Below are 18,827 nucleotides of genomic sequence, written 5' to 3'. Positions count from 1 at the left end.
AGTCCTTTGAATCAGGTTGAAAAGGATTAGCAACTATGTTAAGATCTTTGGGCTGCAAACATTTTAGGATACTGCTGGAGAAGAAAAAAATTGGTATGCTTCTGATCAAGACTACTCATACCTTGTGAATTTGTTGACCAGTTTTGCTGTTTAAAAAGCAGTCACACTTTTGTTAGATATATGAGGGATATGAGAAATAAATTCACTTTTCCATAGAGTTTGTTTTAGGTGAGGGTTGAATAAAATATTATCAATTGCCCTGTAGGGAGTTGTTCATCAAGCCATAAGAAGGAATAAAGTAAATTTGATTCTATTTGAAACGTTATTCGATATGACCAATTTTGAAAAAAGTATCAGATAACATTTGCACTATTAGGAATGCTAGCATTTGTGCAGAAAGAATGCCTTATCTGTTTTGCTCCCCATCATGTTTAGGTTCATAAGCTTTGTGATATTTTGAATAACGCTGAACCAAAAAATGAAAAGGAAGGAAAAAAATAGTGCTTTCCCCCATCCTCTAATTGCAAAAGTAGGGTAAAATATCAGTACAACCAGCTGTATAAGTTAGTTTCATGCCATACTTAGTACTCAACAACTGAAGGATCATAAATAAAGCAGTAACCTTTACGTATCACTGCATTCGTTTTGTTGATATGGAAATGATTGATGATTTCTTGTTAAGCTTCACCTTTTCCTTATGCAGACTGCCCAAGCAATCTCTTTGATTATAACTGGTGTACTACATTGAAATGTAGACTGAAACACTTTTATAATGTTGACTGGAATGTTGTCTGTTAGGTTCTGGGCATACACCAATATGAAATGGATGGAAGATTATACATGTCTCATGTGTACAAATCTTAATTATTTTAAAATTTTGAGAAAAATTCCATCATTACATTTGTAAAACCTTGTACAGAGGATTTTTCACTATGTGCCTAGCTTTGGTGTCCATTTGCTCAAATCTGAAAACAAACAGGTGCATGATGACAAAACAGATAGAATCAGATATAAAATATATGTAGAGATGACTATTTTATATTACATGGCCCAATCCTGTATTTATTTTCCTCCCCCTTTTGAAGTATTTATAAAGACCTAGTTGAAGATGGCTGTATTTTTTGTTAAAATATTTAGTAGAATTGTGCCTTTGTCTGTATGTGAATAAATGCTGTACATTTTGCAATACACTTGAGTGGTCTGGGCTGACATCTGTGCCTTTTGACACTTTGTATCCAGACTTGCCCTTGAGTGAGTGCTTCTGGTCATATGGGGAGGGCAAGTATCCACCCACATTCCGTACCTGATCCTTAACTTCATGCCACATACTGAATCTTCTCACCACAAGAAGTTAATTCTTAGACAATGCGGATGGCTGCAACCATAATTGGGAAAGCCACAATCTTCCAGCTGAGCTTTGCTTGCAATGTTTTGGGTTGAAGCCTGTCTGGTAAGAAGCAAGTAGCAACCAAAGGCAAACTTCTATAAGAATCCGTTGTGACTGGGAATAGGTCAGAGTGAGTTGTATTAGTTTCAGTAATTTCAACTATGTCAAAGGGAAAATAAGACTGAGAGGCAGAGGTGTTACAAGTGGCAGATTAACACACGTCATGTTACAGTTTATTAGTTTTTCCAGTTAAGTAATGTACAAAATCAATTAAAAAGATACCATAATTTATTTACAGTTGAAAATTATGTAAAACATAGTTAGACATGCTGGTTGTACAATAATAAAAGCTTCTAGTCCAGCAGCAGGTTTCCACTTTAAAACCATGGAAGAGAAAACATTATGCAATGGCACATTTAGTTTCATATGTTGAGAAAGGGAAGCCAGCTTCCTTTCTGGCTTTCACTAATTCATCATGTATTTCTGCAGGGTTGTTTTTTTTAGTGTTTGAAGAAGCCATAATCTCTTTCTTTCCAAGTTCAGCAACATAAAATTACACCAGAAACTCAACACTCTGTGCATGATAGGTCTTAATGTTCCAATGCTATTCTTCTTCAACAGCCTTAACTTTTGAATTGTACAAAAGAGAAGTGCATCATGCTTAAATGTTTCCCAACTCTATCAAGGAGGCAGTTTTTTTCCTGTGCATGTTAATTGTACTGAGCTGTAATTAAAACAAAACAGTAATTAGTTTCTTCAGTGGGGATCTTTAAACTAATTGGATTATGGTACAACCTGAAGGAGAGTGAAATGAAGGGATTACTTTATTCTATTCCTGTGGTCTATGAAGGAACCCCGAAATGATCATGACATTTTTGTGGCTAGTTTACCACATGAGAGCCAGAAAGGCATTCAGTTCAACAGAATGTACCCTAAAATCCAGCAAATTCTTAATAGCCCAGTAGCAACAAAGCATAAGAATAAATAAGGCCCTGTAGATTAATGGTAAGTGTTCAACAGTGCATCTTTTTTGTCAGGCTTCAGAAACACTGCTTTTCGACATCACCTATAGTAGATTTAAATGGCTGGTTATGCTGAAGAATCCATCCATGAATTCAGTGTGTGGTAATGACAAGGGTGTGCAGGCTATTCATCTATTTTATTACCACATGGTGGAAAGATTCTTACCATGTCTCTGCAACTATAAGTACAGAGCTCTGAAGGGGGTGATTGGCTTTACACTTGTATCCTTCAGGTGACTGGCAGTTGCCACACGGTGTGTATTTAATAAACAATTTCATGGTACAGTCTGAATCCATGATTTGAAATCCATAAGGCCCAGAAAGCTACCCCTAATGCTGTTTACATAATTTATAACTCTATTTGTTACTATAATAGTTCCAATAGCTAACTCTTCATTCTGAGAACCACATTTCCTAGCTCTCAGCGAAAGAAAGATAAAAAGGCAAGATTGGCATTTCTAAGGATTTCTGATTATACAGTTGTAATGAGGGCGTTTCCAGATATACATTTAGATACCTGTTGAGATGCTGTAGCTGCCCTCTCTTCTGCCTGGCTTAGCCGTCTTTGAAGCCTGTTGACTTTTTCTTGATGTTCCATCATTAATTTTTCATTCTGTATAAATGAAACAGCTCATTACAAATGTAAGATTCTGTTATCAGATCATACATATTGCAGAAAGCAAGATTTGAAAAAGAGAAAGTTAATCAATGCCAAATACAGAGCTATGCACCAAAGGAAGACAAGACAGGCTGCTAAGCACACTGTTGTCCTTGAAAGGAATTTCCATCTTTCATTTTTTGGTGACTCAATTTTGGCACACTACAAACACAAAAGTAAACTTTCATAAGTCTGACAGAGAAGCTGGGGGGGGGGAGATGTGGTCAAATAACATGCATGAATGTGGCTTGGGCCATGCTCACCTGGCTCCTGTATCTCCCCTCATCCATTTTGCCTTTTCAAGTGTAATGCGATGACAGAATGGTGGTTTAAAATGAACTCTGGTTACCTGTAGTATATGACTGCAAATACAGGGTATGCCTTCAGGTAAGCACATGCCTGGAGTCATACATCAGAGGTAACCCAAGTTATTCTTAAGCCACATTCCTTGAGCTCCCATATGCGTGATGCACAGATACCAGAAAGAAAAATAAATAGTTATTGAAACCTCATTTCTTGGACACTATTGTGGAATAATCCAAATGGTGGGGAGCTACCCCACTTCTGAAGTAAGCAGACAACAAGGCTATTGCTGAATAAGGATATTCAGTTCCTTTGTTTCTCTTGCATGTGGAGAAATATTATTTGATAAATGACTTCTCATCCACCCACCCACCCACTCACTCACTCAGTATTGGAGCACATGCCATTTATTTTATTTTTAGAGACTGCATGCAGCTGAAACAGATGTCTCTTTTACTTTAAATGGACAATGGATGAAACACAAATTGAGTTTCTACAACTAGAGGTATACTCTATATTGCATATCTTACATAAAAAAGGAAGAGATTATTTTTGAGCAGCATTTTAAGACCGATGCATCTCTGTTTAAACAGGCAAAAAAAGTAAACCAGGACATTCTCCAGTGGTCTTAGGAGTGGAGCAGTCTGAAACTTCTGGGATATAGCTCCTCCTCTTCCTTAGCAGAGTCATCTGACTTTGTAATCCCGAAGGGGAGGGTCTTGTCCCTGGAGTTCTCAGTCTTTTCAGCTCTGCTTTAAAGCAGGACGTCTCTTGCAGCACTTTGAAGAGTGTATCGATCTTGACCAGCAAGAAAGAAAAGACAGAAAGACACCTGATTCTTGCTAGGAGCAGAAGGGCCCTTTGCCTCGCCTCCTCCAAACAGCCTTGAAGTGCCAGCAAACTCAGAAAACCAAAGGGTTCTTCTCTTGCCCCACAGCCAACCACCCAGGCATGCCAGAAGGGTATCAGGCCCGGGATTGGGTGATCTACCCAGTGGAACCACAGGAGTTGGCAGTGCCAGTGGCAGGTGCACCAGAGCACCCCAGTCCTTTGTGCGGATCCAGGAAGTCTTGTAAGGGGCCGGCTCCAGTGATATATACTGAGAGTAGACCCTGGCCTTCGTGCATCTTCTGAACCTTGGTAAGATCTTTCCAGTTTCGTTCAAGGCCCCTGCCTCGTGGCTGAAGTATTTTTTGCTTTCCTTTTTGGAACAAAAGTCTCCTTTTAGGTGGGAAATGGCAGCAAAGGTGGGTTTAACCACCTCTCAGGCACTTAGATATCTTGCTTTCTGAAAGTCCCAAATTTCCAGCCTCTACCTCTACCCTGGGGTCTCACCCAGTCTATGACAGGGAGGAAGACCATTCTTTGGCCCTCTCTGGGGATGTGGCCAAAGCCAATTTCCTGGATTGGATTAAAGAAGAAATGAGGAAGGAAATCAGGGAGGACATGAGGCAACCCAGTCAAACCTGGCCCTCCTAGTCCAGGTCCTTGGTCAGTCAGGAAAGCCATCCCCATCAAGGCAAGGCTTTCAGGGAAAGTGTCCCTCTTTCCTTCCCTTTCTAAATGGAGGACAGATGGTTCCTCCAAGTACAGCAGGGATCACAGTTCTCTTTGAGTCATTATGGCGAGGAATCTGATGTCTCAGATGTCTCCAATTCCTCCTCTGCCAAGGAAGAAGGAGAACTTTTGGAAGAAGGGGAGGCTGTGGTCATAACCATGCAAACTCACTCTTCCTATGGGACCTGTATGCAAAATTACTCCCCAAGGTGTTGCACACCCTAGAGATTTTGCCCAAGACCAAGGGAAAGGAGGACCCAGACTTCATGGATGGATCAGACAGATTCCTTCCTAAGGTGGGGGAGGCTCTCTCTGGGGTCCCCCCTTCCCTGCAGTTTTTTACAATGTAGTTAAAACAGAATGGGAGACACCAGCCAGGTCCAAGACTAACCATCCTATTATTTCTAAATTTTACTCCTTCGTGCCAGAAGCAGGGAAGAGATTCAAACTGCCTTTAGTAGATGACCTGGAAGCAAGCCTGAGTTCCAACTCAGTTCTCCCAGTGGGGGCAGGTGGTTTTCCTAGGGACCCCTGCAACAGGCACATTGAGCAGACGCTCTGCAGCGATTTTGACGCTTCGGCTACCTTCCCTGAGAGCTTCCACAGCTTGCTCCCTTTTTTCTAGGGCAGTGTATTCTTGGACATGAGCCCTTGCCACAGGATGATAGCAAGGTCCCCAAGGAATTCAAAAACGAGATTAAGAAAATCACCCTAGCAACAGCCTTCACGGCAGATGCCTTCTTAGATGCAATCCAGCTATCGGCCAGGGCCGTGGCCTCCAGTGTGACAACCAGATGCAACACCTGGCTTAGAAGTTGGAACATGGATCCCTCATCCCAGGCCAAGGTGGCAGGTGTACCCTTTAAGGGAGTCAACCTGTTTGTGAAGGGAATGGACAAGTATCTTCTAGAAGACAAGGACAAGAAAAAAGCACTGCCTTCCAAGAAAAGAGACAGCAAGTCCAGAAAATGTTTTCCCTTCCTTTTGAGAATCAAAGCAATCTTCCCGTGCAGGTTCTTCCAGGATCTTTAAAGGAAAGTGGCAGGCTCAGCAGTGAGGTGATAGCCAAACACCCCTTTTTTTGGCAAGGCTGGACAGACTATCAAGGGGGCCAAAAAGGGATCCTCAGCATGACTATCCCAAACCGACAGAATTTCTCAGAGTAGGTGGCCACTTGCAATGGTTTGCACCCTTCTGGTGACACTCCGTGAGCTACGAGTGGGTGCTGGACACCATAGCAAACGGTTATTCTCTAGAACTCAAGAACACGCCTCCCGATCAATTCATTCAGCTGTCAAGGAAGAGCTCCAGTCAGAAGTATCTCTCTCCCTTAAAGCAGGAAGAGTAGCTATTTTCATACCTTATATGAGGTATGGAAATCTATGTCCTTCAATTAATATACACAAAGCTTGCTTAAGTTTTCAGAAGGAACAGCAGAAAAACACCTCTAACATAAGGATGTTGACAATTAAGAGGGAAGTGCTGAAGGAAACTTTCTTCTCAGTAGGAAATCATAACATCTGTTTTGGTAGTTTTGCTTCTAACGTTCTCAGAACAGTAAACTCCTTTTCTTTTAAAAAAAATTTATTACACAAAATAAAAAGAGAGTATAAACATCAAAACAGGTAAGATAAATTATATACATCAAATTTGAATACTGTCGCCATAGGAAAAATATTAATGTTAAAAAACAAGTTTCTAAATAATCAGATACAGTGATGTATACAATATATATCTAAAAAGTTATATATAACATTGGTAGAAGTCTTTTGGAATCTCCTTCTTTTCAGAAAGATAGTTCGTAATCGGTAACCAGACTGTTTTAAATTTGACCAGTTTTGGGAGAGGTCTGTTGGTTTAAATTAAGAGTGAGTCTGGCTAGCACATACTGATTCCAAAGTCTTGCATGCCATAGTGATTTTGTCGGGGCAACTGGGGATTTCCATCGCATGGCTATAGACATCTTGGCTGCTGACAATAATATTGCAACACTTTCTGCTTTCCAATGAGGTTTATTCTCATCTATTTTTGGTCCCAGAAGATAACAATCTAGAGTAACATCTAGGGTGAGTTGTATGAGTTCGTGATTACTTCCAAGACTTCGCTCCAAAAGGGTTGTAGCACTGGACAAGTCAAACAGCAATGGATATACGTCCCTTCCATTCCACAATGTTTCCAATAGTTAGTGCTAATTTGTGGAGTTGTATAAGATAAGGATTTCGGTGTAAGATACCAATGACCTATAATCTTAAAACCTTGATACCGTAACTGCCTAAATGGAAGAGCTAAATGCAGTCGAAGACCAGATTGTATCCCAATCTTCAAAGGTCAAGGCAGGACAGTCCTTTTGCCATTTTCTTTGATATGGTAATAGAACAGAGGAATAAACGTTTTCTAGAATTTTGTAAAGTGATGAGATAATTCCTTTTCACTTTACCGGATGTTGGTGGATGAGGCTGTCATAATATTTGAGCAATGTCTACGGTAAAACATAAAGTTGCAGGTAAGTGAACCATTGTATTTGCTTATGTAATTTACATTCTATGTCCACTTTAGATAAAAACTGTTTACCATCTGTAAGATCAAGTAACCTAGTCATTTGCTGTTTCTTCCAGGATGCTATATCTGCTACTGGCGGACCATGAAGGAACCAGTCCTGTATTACAAAGGGCGTAAAACTAGATATCCATTGAAGAAACTTTGGAGAGAGCTTGTCCCAGATATTGAACAATGTTCACAGAAAGGGATTTTGCGACACTTCTGGATGCCGACGATGAGGGTTTTGCCATAAAATATCATGTAAATCCAGGGAGGAATCGAAGTATTTATAAACTATTGTCCATTTCCTGTCAGTAGGTTGAGCTAAAATTTGCAGTACTATCATCAGTTGTGTAGCACAAAAATATCGGGTAAGGACTGGTAATCCTAAACCACCATGTGTATTATGGCGAAGAAGAGTACACTGTCCAATTTGGTGTTTTCTGTAAGCCCCAAAGAAACGAAGCATTATCTGCTGCCACTTATGTAAAGTCGATTGTGGAATTTGTACTGGGATCGGTCTAAATAAAAAATAACAATTTTGTGAGGAGAAAAGACTTAATTATATAAATCCTGTCATTCTATGATAACAAAGAAATGTTCCAGAATTCCAGCTTAAGTTGTGTATCCTTGATAACTTTATCATGATTAAATTTTCGAAGATCGGAGAGAACATAAGGTATATGGATACCCAAATATTTAAAGGAAGATGTCCACCAAAATGTATAGGACTGTTGAATTTTCTGTTTCGCTTTTTCTTGTAAGCATGAGGGTGTCCAGAAGTTGGAGCAGAGTCCTCAGTGAATTCTCAGGATCGGACAGAAAAAGAAGCATATCATCAGCAAAAAGGTTGACTTTGTAGGTACATTTGCCAATCTTATATCCTTTAATAGATTCAGTATCCCTAATTGCATTAGCAAGCGGCTCTATGGCAAGCGCAAACAAAGCTGTAGATAGCGGGCAACCTTGCCAAGTCCCCTTGCCAATTCTGATTTCTGCAGACATAGTATTATTGATTTTCCACCTATGTGGGACATTTCAGGTGTTCACAAGAACCAGGCACAAAATGAAAGATTTGCCCTCACTTATTGTGAATCTTCCTTCTTGGTGGTCCAGGAATAGGGCAATCCGATCCCCCCCGAGTTCTTTCTCGGCTGTGGTTCCTAGTGCAGAATGAGTCATCTAACATAGTACAGGCTGGCCACTGTTTGATCTTAGTCTGGAAAGGTTGCAACCTGGGGGGGATAGTTTTTCAAACTCCTCTAGAGTTGGTTTTCTCAGGAGGCTCTAGAGTTTCTGGGTTCAAGTTAGAACTCGGAAAGTTATTAGTTTCCTTCCAAGTTGATGGTTGTTAATTTAAGGGAGAGTCGTGGCTTGAAAACAGCCTGAGAACTCCAGAGACAAGCCCCTCCCCTTCAGGATCGCAAAGTCAGATGACCCTGCTGAGGAGGAGCTATATCCCAGAAGTTTCAGACTGCCCCACTCCTGGACCACCGAGAAGGAAGACTTACAGTAAATGAGGGCAAATATTCCTTTTTTAGAACATCAGAGTTAGGCCATAAAGAAAACTAAATTTATTCACTGTAACAGAAGTTAAGAATCAGAGCCAGCTTCTAACCAGTTTTCAAATCATTGCCCCAAATTAGAGATGTATATTTGCATTTTAAAAGTGAGGAGCAAGGACTTTTTCTAGCCCTTGTTTAATATGCACATCAGAAACAGGATAGGCATTTCTAGCTGAGAACTTATTGTAAGGAATCTCACAATCTTTTTAGCAATAAATGAACCAATTATTTATTCCAATATGGTTCAAATAAGGTTTTTGAAGTATGGCATTTGAATGAAATTCATTCTCTTACCTCTATGATCTTTTCATTTGCTCTTTCCAGCTGACACAGTAACTCCTGTGAGTGAATTTTCTGGCGACTCAGCTCACTTCTATGAAATAGGATCAAAGAAACTCATTAAATTAATTCAATGTATCCATTGCACCAACTACTGGCCAAAAGAAAGCTGATTGCTCCCCCCAGTTCCCTATGCAATGAGTATATAAATGGACAGAACTTTAAAAGGTACAAGAGTGTGTGTGTTGATTCTTAGTATCATACAGGGCTAAACATATTCACATTGTAAAATGCCCAAACTTAACCTTAACAAGTATAAATCTTAGATGTCAAGGTACATGAATAAAATAAACCATTTAGTGGCCTAAGAATAATTTCCATTCAATGTTAACCTTCTAAACTTTAGATTTCTTCTCATGCATTTTTAAGTACAAAGGCATTCCATATTCAAAACACCACCATGCTCTTTAGTCAAGAATACATTTATGTGAGAACATTAAAAAAACAAAATGGTTGTCATATCTAGCAACTGGCAGGAGGGTTTGGAGGCAGGGATATTCTAGTTTGCTGAGAGACAACATGTACACATTATTTTAATGCTGGCAGTTTTATGTTCCTGCTGTATACTCAATACGGAGATAATAAGAGAATTCATATTAATTATAAAACAATATGGTTACTTCATATGCTAAAAATCACAATACCCAAAGTACTAATGACTAAGAGAATAAATTTTTGTATGCAACTTTACTAAAACTATTGAGATCAGATACCAGTGTAAAATAATGTTTAGTTTTAATGTTTGTAGTACATGTCTTAAACTGCGTATTTTTGAAAACAAAAACAAACAAAAAAACACAAATAAATTTGTAAAATTCTGTTTTTAGATTACTGGTCAGTTCCAATGCTTGACACACATTCTAAAACTCCTCCCCTCCCCAATTAAAAGACACTTAACAGAATAATAGCTCAAGTAATTACCTACTTGCAAGTGTGTCTCAGGGAGCACCTTGTTCCTCATGAAACACCTGGTGTCTGCTCACACTCTGCCAGTGATGTCCTGCTCAAGGTACTGTCCTTATTGGATGCAAGTGTAGCATCCACCAAGAGTAGGGCATTCTCTGGTGGTAGTTCTGGGGCAGGTTGTATTTCCATGGAGAACACCTCCTCTGGTGACAAGCGGATTCCTTAGGCTTTGAGTGACTCCAGATAGTTGGGCATCCTTCACTGATCCCTGGTCTGGCCCTGTCTGACTAGCAGACAACAGGTGAAAGCCCCAACCTTCCTAGAGCAGGATGACTCCAGTTCTTTTCTTTGTGTTTGCAACAGTCTTTTTCCCCCTGAGGACAGCAGGCCCACAGCTTTGCTGTTTTTGGACAAAGGCCTCACCTAGGTGAGCTCCCCTCCCTGTCTGAGCTGCAAAGGTTAAGCAACAAAATACTAACACTTTGTGCCTTGCTGAGGTACAATTCCCTCCCTGCTCTGGCTGGGATGGTATAGTGACAAAATGCTCACAGATGAAGGCCTCATGGCTGCACAAGCCCCTTCCTGCTGTAGACAGGATAGTGTAGCTATGAAGCACTCAGGGATGAAGACCTCACGGAGAGATGCTTCCCTTCCTGCTGTGGACATAGTGACAAAGCACTTATGGATGAAGGCCTCACGACAGTGCACTCTCCTCTGTATACTACCAAGAACAGAAGTTCACAACAAGTGAAAACATTTTCCTTTTTTCAGAAGTTGTCGATTATTTGGAATTACCTCCACCAGCAGACATGCATAACCCCTATACCTATTTTCTTTCAGAGGCAGGCAAAACCTTGTTCTGCTGAGCCATTTAAGTAAGACAAGGCAGAAGCTTTATCTTGCTGCTGCTCTGCATGTTCTAAGGTTTTATAATTATGCTATTACAATAGATATTTTTAATTTTAATGTGACTGACTTTGGGGGGGGGGGAAATTGAAGGTACCATATTGTTATGTATTGAAGTCGAACACTTGCGAGGTCGGGCCTCCACGCGGTCATGCTAGCAGCCGAGCTTTGCACTAGAGAACAATGGCCCGAGTGGCTTCTGGCCCGCACCTGAGGGCTAGGATCCTAGCGAGGACCTATGGAATGCCTGACCAATGTAAATAACCTATCACTGGTGTGTTTTGGGTGTGGGGTTTACTGGGAATATAAGCCAACCTGCGAGCCGGTAGTTTTTTGTCTTATTCTTCACTTTAAATAAAAGTATGAGCTGAAATCACTATGTCAGTCTCAGTACTTTTCACATATTCATTTAGTAAATACCATACTTGTAACTGGGAAACAAAAGGGGAGCTGTTGAGTAATAAGGCAGAGGTGATAATAAATCTTCCAGCTGTAGTGAGTGTTCAATACAAAATTCTCATGTGACATCCACAGCACATTCCAGGTGTTTTGCTGTTGAGTTATGCTGCAATATGCTTCGATTATTGTTAGTAATTATATATTTTGTAGGCTGCCAGTATCTGCAACTGTTTCTCATCCTGTTAACATTTTAAAACAATATCTTAAAATAAACAGTTGAAATGCCAAATATTACAGAATTCTAGTCAAAAATTGTAGGGCAGGAATCAAAGGAGGACTCAGAGCCCCCAAAATGTGATGTAATCTATTTAACAGACTAGATGGTATGTCAAAGGATATTGTTCTGGCCAAGACAGAGGTCCCCAACATGGTGCCCATGGGCATCATGGTGCCCACTGACACCTTTCCTGGTGCCCACCAACTGTTCTTAGAAAGTAGGTGGGGCTTCTGCCCAGCAAGGCTTCTGATTGGCTGTGCAGATTTTTCAAAGCGTTGCTTTGGCAGTAGCTGCCATCACAGCCCAAGGATCTTCACTATGTGACTAAGGTACCCTTGGCAGCCATTTTGTGACTGGCTCCACCTGCAGCACCAATTATTTCATGGCAGCCATTTTGTGGCCACACCCATCACCCTTAGTCAGAATGATAAAGGTGCCTGCAGGCTCAAAAAGGCTGGGGACTCCTGGGCTGAGACCTAATGAAAAGAGCTGCATTATTCCACGGTGACAGTTTCAGTAGGGTAGCCACGTTGGTCTGCAGAAGAAAAGCTGGATTCTAGTCCAGTGGCACCTTACAAATCAATAAGCTTTTCAGGGCATAAGCTTATGAGAGTTCAAGCACTCATCATCAGATACAAGTAGATTACCTCGATACTTTCCTTGATACTACTTGTATCTGACAAATGGAGATTTAAGTCTCAAAAGCTTACACCCCGAAAATTTTGTTGGTCTCTAAGGTGCTACTGGATTTGAACCTAACATATTATTCCATGAGGTTCAGTCTGGAAATTCCTCAGAGATTTCTATAAGCAAATGCTTGAAGCCATATAAAAAGCATAGTTACAATTCAAAAGCAAGACCATTGAATCCAGATACAGATTTAACCAAAATACAGCATTAATCTAACAGCTGCACAAAGAAGCAGGTGTAGATGAAAACCCCATTCCTACTGTTTATTCTTACAGTGCCTAAACAGTGCTCCCCAAAATGAAAGAATCTTCAGAGCAACCTGAAATGCAGTCAGAGAAGCTCCTATCAGAGAAGAAAATGGAAGAAACTCAAGTATATGCAAAGTGGCTGTTATTCTCACCGTTAAAAGGGCTTTTAGCTACAAATGTACGTCATACTAGGTTCAAAAGGAACTATGTTTCTCCCATTTAAGCCATATTTGTAACATCAAGCATAAGTCTAACAACTTTATTTTAAATGTATTAGGACAATTTCATTGTAATAAGAATTTCCAAATAAATCAGATCAGATTTGCTCATTGGCTATGTTATCACTTTGCATAATGAGTTAATTCCAGATTTGGCCCCAGTGTGTGGATTAAAAAAAAAGGAACAATGTTTTTACAGACCTGATACAGATGCCAGGCTGGCATAACAACCCAACTTTTTTTCAAAAAACCCACACCCTGGGTGTGGGGTATTAACTTCCCCAACCTCTAACCCAAAATGCCACAAAAAATTCTTCTGACATCTCTGAGATCTGTGGCAACTATGCCAGAGGTGGCTCGGGTGGAAAATGCACAGGATGCACTTCTTTCCTTCAGGTCTCTCTTCCCCCCGCCCCCTTCCATCAGCAAGCTGAAGTGGAAGCATGTCAGACATACTTTTCTTTCCAAGCCTCCCCTGCCACTGGTAGCCAGATGATGGGGCTTGGAGCAGAAAGCATATCTGCTATATTTTCCAGTCCAAGCCCAGCCAGCCAGGAAGAGGGGAGGCTTGGAGAATACCCTGTGCACTTTCTGTTTCAAGCCATAGCTTATCACACAGCAGGGCCCCTCGGGGCTAGGAAGGGAGGGGAGAATAAGATATCTCCTCCCCTGTGAATCTTTGTTGGTCTCCTGCTTTGTTAGGCAAAGCTATGTGCAGACATAGTACATAAGAATGTAAGATAAGCCTTGGCTGGATCAGAACAGCCCGACCTCCAGCTAGCCCAGTGTCTTGTTTCACAAAGTGGCCAGCTAGTTGCCCTGGAAGGCCAACAAACAGAACCTAGAGGCCAAGGGCTTCCCCTGACACTGCCTCCCAAGCACTTGGTATTCAAAGGTTTGCTGCCTCTATATATGGGGGTTCCCTTAACTCATCACATTTAGTTTCTGCTCTGGAGCCAACAAAGGTATACAGAAAAATGTTAGTAATTTTTTTTAAACTAAGGAAACAAAAGAGGATGAGTGTGCTCATTGTCTTTAATTCAGCCCAGAATGTTGAGGGCAGCTGAACATCCTTTAAGAGAATGGGAAAGACGAGACACTGGCGAATTATAGTGGTGCGGATCCATTGTTTGCAGGCTCCAACTTGAAACTCAATGATCCTCAACTCAAAAACTGGAGTGTGAAATCATAGATCATTCCTAGAAGAGGCTGTCTTGGAAGACTTCTTGGAGTTTTTGAAGAGCAACATACAAAAGTGACCCACTAAAATTACCAATTTTCATACACATATCCTTAGTACAGTAAAACAATCTTAAACTGGTGTACAAAGGTCACTTTATAGCATTAAGGGGTGTGCACAGTAAGCATGCATTGAATCAGCATTATCGAGATCTAAGCTTATAGGAATTCCCTTGGAGACTTGTTAAAATTGAGCCTGGAAGCACTGCAAGATTTTCTTGTTTTAATGCCTGAGGCAAATTGACTATATATACTTTAATAGGTATTTTATCTTGAATTTATCTGTTTGTTTTCAAAGTTGCAGACTCTGGTAACGGTGTGCATCACAAATGTAGCAACACTGTATGTTGGCTGAATGAGGGCAGGATTGCTAGTAAAACCCTTATGTTAGAATTAACTTCAAGCTTTATTTATTTATTTATTTATTTTATTTTTCCAATTTATACCCCGCCCTCCCCACCGAGGCAGGCTCAGGGTGGCTTACATGAAAGTAAATACATAGATAATCAAATTACCATAAAACATCTAAAAACATTATAAAACAGTGCAGTACCATAAAGTGCTAGCAGTGTTGTTTTAAGTTGCAACATCCCTAGAAACAGTGTTACGCCATCATAAGCAAATCAGTGTGGCTGTTACACTGTCAAAATGATAATGGCATAAGTGGGGAAAGACTTGGAATTGGGGGGTGGATATGGTGAGGAAGAAGTAGGAGCATGGATAGCTTATTTAAGGCTACATCATCCTCCAGGGTTAGGTTCTGCCTCCCAACCAGGCACAGTTATGGTAGCAAAATTGCCACAGTAAGTATGCACGTGTAGGAATCAGTGGGCGTGGTGTCGGGGTGGTAAGAGCACACTGTGTGAAGAAATGGGAGTTATTATTTAATAAACTACCCAAGCCCACCTAACCACAGTGTGGTGCTGTGGGACTGATCTTCTACCCCTTGGCCTCAGGTTCTACAAGGTTCTATCTTGTCCCCCATGCTTTTCAGCATCTGTGTAAAACTGTTGAAAAAGGTCAGCCAGAGATTTGAGCTTACTTGCCACCAATATACAGAGGACACTCAACTCCATCTCATGCTTCCAGCAGATCCCAGGGAGGCTGTGGAAACCATGAACAGGTGCCTGGAGGTAGTTTTGGAATAGATAGAGGCTAACAAGCTGAAAATTAATCCCAACAAAATGGAGGTGCTACTAGTGGGGTGGAGTGGCGTGACCAAGGAATGGGGTATCTCCTGTTCTGGATGGGGTTGTAGTCACCTACAGGAGCAGATGAAGACTTTTTGTTTTTCACATTTATATCCCGCCCTCCCCAGTTGGGCTCAGGGTGGCTAACAAGGGCAGGGTAATTAGCCGTGCCATAATTAAAAACATATAAAACATAATAAAAACATCCAACATTTCATGTACTCCCAATAAACTCTTATTCACCCTTGTCCCTGGTTGTATTTTTTACTGCATTGTTAAATATTTTGCATATACATTTTAAGTGCTGTTTTCATATTTTTAACTGTTCTAATGTTTTGATTCAGGTAGCCACCTTGGGTACCCTATTTGGGTGAAAATGTGGCATAGAAGTATTTTAAATAAATAACCTCCCATCATGTCCCAGTAAAGGAATTAAAGAACACTGGAACCACCTCTGCTGGGAATACCTAACACTCCACCTATTATCACTGCAGGTCATGACTCAGTTTTCTATACCAGACGGGCCAAACCAGATGTGACGAAGCAAATCTTTTATAGGTGAGCCACAAACCTGTACAACACATTGTCCAGTTCATCCCACATTACACAAATATCTGTAAATACCAAAAATAAAACAATCTACTAAATCTCTGTCTTACTTAGAGAGCATGATAACCATCCAAGTGACAAGAATGTGCATTAGATTTATAGTTTTTAATAAGGAAAGAACAGAATCGCTCACTTCTGTTCATCAACAAAACAGTCTGAAATTCCTGTTATGCTAGTAAATACGGTTTTAAATCTCTAAAAGTTATCTCCAGGGCTTCCATAGCATGGACAGTCTCAGACAGAGAAGACATTAAAAAAACACACCATGCTGTGTCTCCCCACTCCACAAAGATTCAAGGGCCAAAAAGAGACATGCCATTTAGTTCTTTAGACAGCATACCATTTTTATCCCTAATTATAAGTGAGGCAACAGTTTTCACAATTACTGAAACATGGGGGCAGGCTCCAACTGGGCTACAGAAGCAGCACTTTTGTAGCCCTCTTTGGACCCTTGCTGGCAGCAGCATTAGAACATGGGATGATGACGAGCACATCACACCTGTTGTCTCCACCCGCACTGCTGCCTTAGCTGGTCTGGTTCCCTGAGTGATCACTTGGGTGGCGAACTGGCCCCATATGACGTGTATTCTACTAAATGTTGTGGTTTCCATCTTGAAAAAGTAGTCATCTAGTAAAGCACATCTTTCATTTAGCTCACAAGTTACTGTAAGCTGATCTCAACAATCAAAAAGTTCAGTTGATAACCCATTTTAACCAAAAAGTATATCTAACAAGCTTCCAGTTGTGAAAAACCTCTTCTAGCCAAGCTTTCATAAAAGACTCAACAGCAGTCAAAATAATTATTAAAGCAAAACTTTTAAAATTATGGACCTCAAAAAATAATGGAAACGTTAATATCTGCCCATGTTGCTTTAAAATTTGTTTTGGGACATAAATTAAATATAATTTTGTTCTATAATGTAATAATAATCTGAAACTTTTTTTAACCAAAACCCCTAAAATGATTCAGGTGGGCAGCTGTGTTGGTCTGAAGCAGTAGAACACATTTTGAGCCCAGTGACATTTTTAAGACCAAGAAAGGTTTATGCAAGGTGTGAGCTTTTGTGTGCACTCACACTGTTAATTTCCATTCCATGTGTCTGAGGAAGTGTGCGTGCACACAAAAGCCTTTAAGACCTTTGTTGGTCTTAAAGGTGCCACTGGAGTCAAGGCGTGTTCCCCTAAAATAATGTTACTAGTTAGGGGTTTAGAACTGCATGCTAAAGCTTAAGTTCTGTCACCACAGAACCCATATTCTCTTATTGGATTATGATAAAAATATGCATAAAATCACAAGAATGCAGAGCTCAGGTTATTACACTGCAACAGCCTGAAGCATGGAGATGCATCATGGAAAATTTGAGTGTAATGAATACACATAAGCTGGAACAAAAGCCATTTGACTTATTTCTGTTTTACAGAAGTTATATTATCTGCTCTGCTGCTACAGGAAAATACCCTGTATTTGCACGAATAACAACTCAAGAAACAATAATGGAAGGCAGCATCAATGTGGAAGAAATAACAGAGGACTAAGAAACAATCTATTAAAATGAATTATTAACTCCTAACATCAGAGGGGCTTTGGTTCAGCCATAGAGCCTCAACCTTGCATGCAGAAAGTCCCAGGTTCAATCTCTGGTATCTCTAATAAGGATCAGTTTGTAGGTGATGTGAAAGACCTTTGCCTGAGACCCTGGAGAGCTGCTGCCAGTCTGAGTAGACAATACTAACTTTGATGGACCAAGGTCGGATTCAGTATAAGGCAGCTTCATGTGTCCATGACTCTCTCCTTTTGTTTCTCTTATGAGTAAGTTAACTGTACCATGTAGTTAATGTCATACAAAACTTTATGACCAGATTCTAGACAATTGCAAATAAGGCAGAAGGGTGAGTTCTTTCAAGACAATCATAAAAACAGGTTGCTTACCAGTAACTGGTGATCTTCGAGTGGTCATCTGTGCATTCACACCAATGGGTTTAGTGCGCCTGTGCTGACCCGACCGGTGCTGTAGCAAGCTATGTTTCAAAGGATTTTCGCGCGGGTCCCACTGAGCATGCGCAGGAACCCCAGCGCGCATGCCCAGAGGGACGGGCGCGGACATCCCGCCAGTTCCTTCAAAGCACCGCCGCCAATCAACACCTATCAAAAAGATCAGGAGCTGACAGCAGAGGGGAAGGAGGGCGGGTGGTGTGAATGCACAGATGACCACTCGAAGATCACCAGTTACTGGCAAGCAACCTGTTTATCTTCTTCGTGGTCTCTGTGCTTCACACCAATGGGAGACTAGGGAGCCATATCCTACCTGGAGGAGGGTGCTGGCAGGATGTTCATCGCTGGGCTGAAGACAAAACGTGACGGCCGATGCTGTCATTGGTGCGTCGGACGTCGAGGGCGTAATGCCTGATGAATGTATTGGGCGTAGCCCATGTGGCAGCTTTGCAGATGTCATGTATTGGCACACCTTTCAGAAAAGCTCAAGAGCTCTGGTGGAGTGAGCTCTGATAGGACCAGGCAACGGCTGTTTTGCCAGGAGGTAGCAAAGACGAACCAACTCCACTATCCACTTGGATAGACGCTGGGATGTTACACGAGTTCCCAGGCGTGGTGATGCATATGAAAGGAATAGATGGGGATCTTTCCTAATTGGATGCGTCCTTTTCAGGTAAAACAAGAGAGCCCTCTTGACATCCAGTGTATGCAGTAATCTATCCTCAGCAGATACTGGATTTGGAAAGAAAGTCGGCAAGAAGACTTCAGCTTGCAGATGGAATT

General features: G+C 41.0%; 1 protein-coding gene across 1 annotated transcript in view; it reads right to left on the bottom strand.

The window, feature by feature from the left end:
- Nucleotides 1–1,597: 1,597 nt before the first annotated feature.
- Nucleotides 1,598–18,827, bottom strand: part of SCLT1 (sodium channel and clathrin linker 1) — a 77,662-nt gene continuing 60,432 nt past the window's right edge. The window contains exons 20-22 of the mRNA XM_015405951.1: nucleotides 9,325–9,403; nucleotides 2,927–3,022; nucleotides 1,598–2,111 (exon numbers count right to left, since the gene is read on the bottom strand). Coding sequence (XP_015261437.1) covers nucleotides 2,049–2,111; nucleotides 2,927–3,022; nucleotides 9,325–9,403 — 238 coding nt within the window. The 3' untranslated portion in view covers nucleotides 1,598–2,048. The remainder of the gene's footprint in view (nucleotides 2,112–2,926; nucleotides 3,023–9,324; nucleotides 9,404–18,827) is intronic.

Source organism: Gekko japonicus, unplaced genomic scaffold (assembly GCF_001447785.1).
Source record: "Gekko japonicus isolate JY-2015 unplaced genomic scaffold, Gekko_japonicus_V1.1 scaffold1641, whole genome shotgun sequence".
Lineage (NCBI taxonomy): Eukaryota > Metazoa > Chordata > Lepidosauria > Squamata > Gekkonidae > Gekko > Gekko japonicus.
The sequence above is the reverse complement of the archived record's forward strand: the minus strand, read 5'-3'. Positions and strand labels throughout refer to the sequence as shown.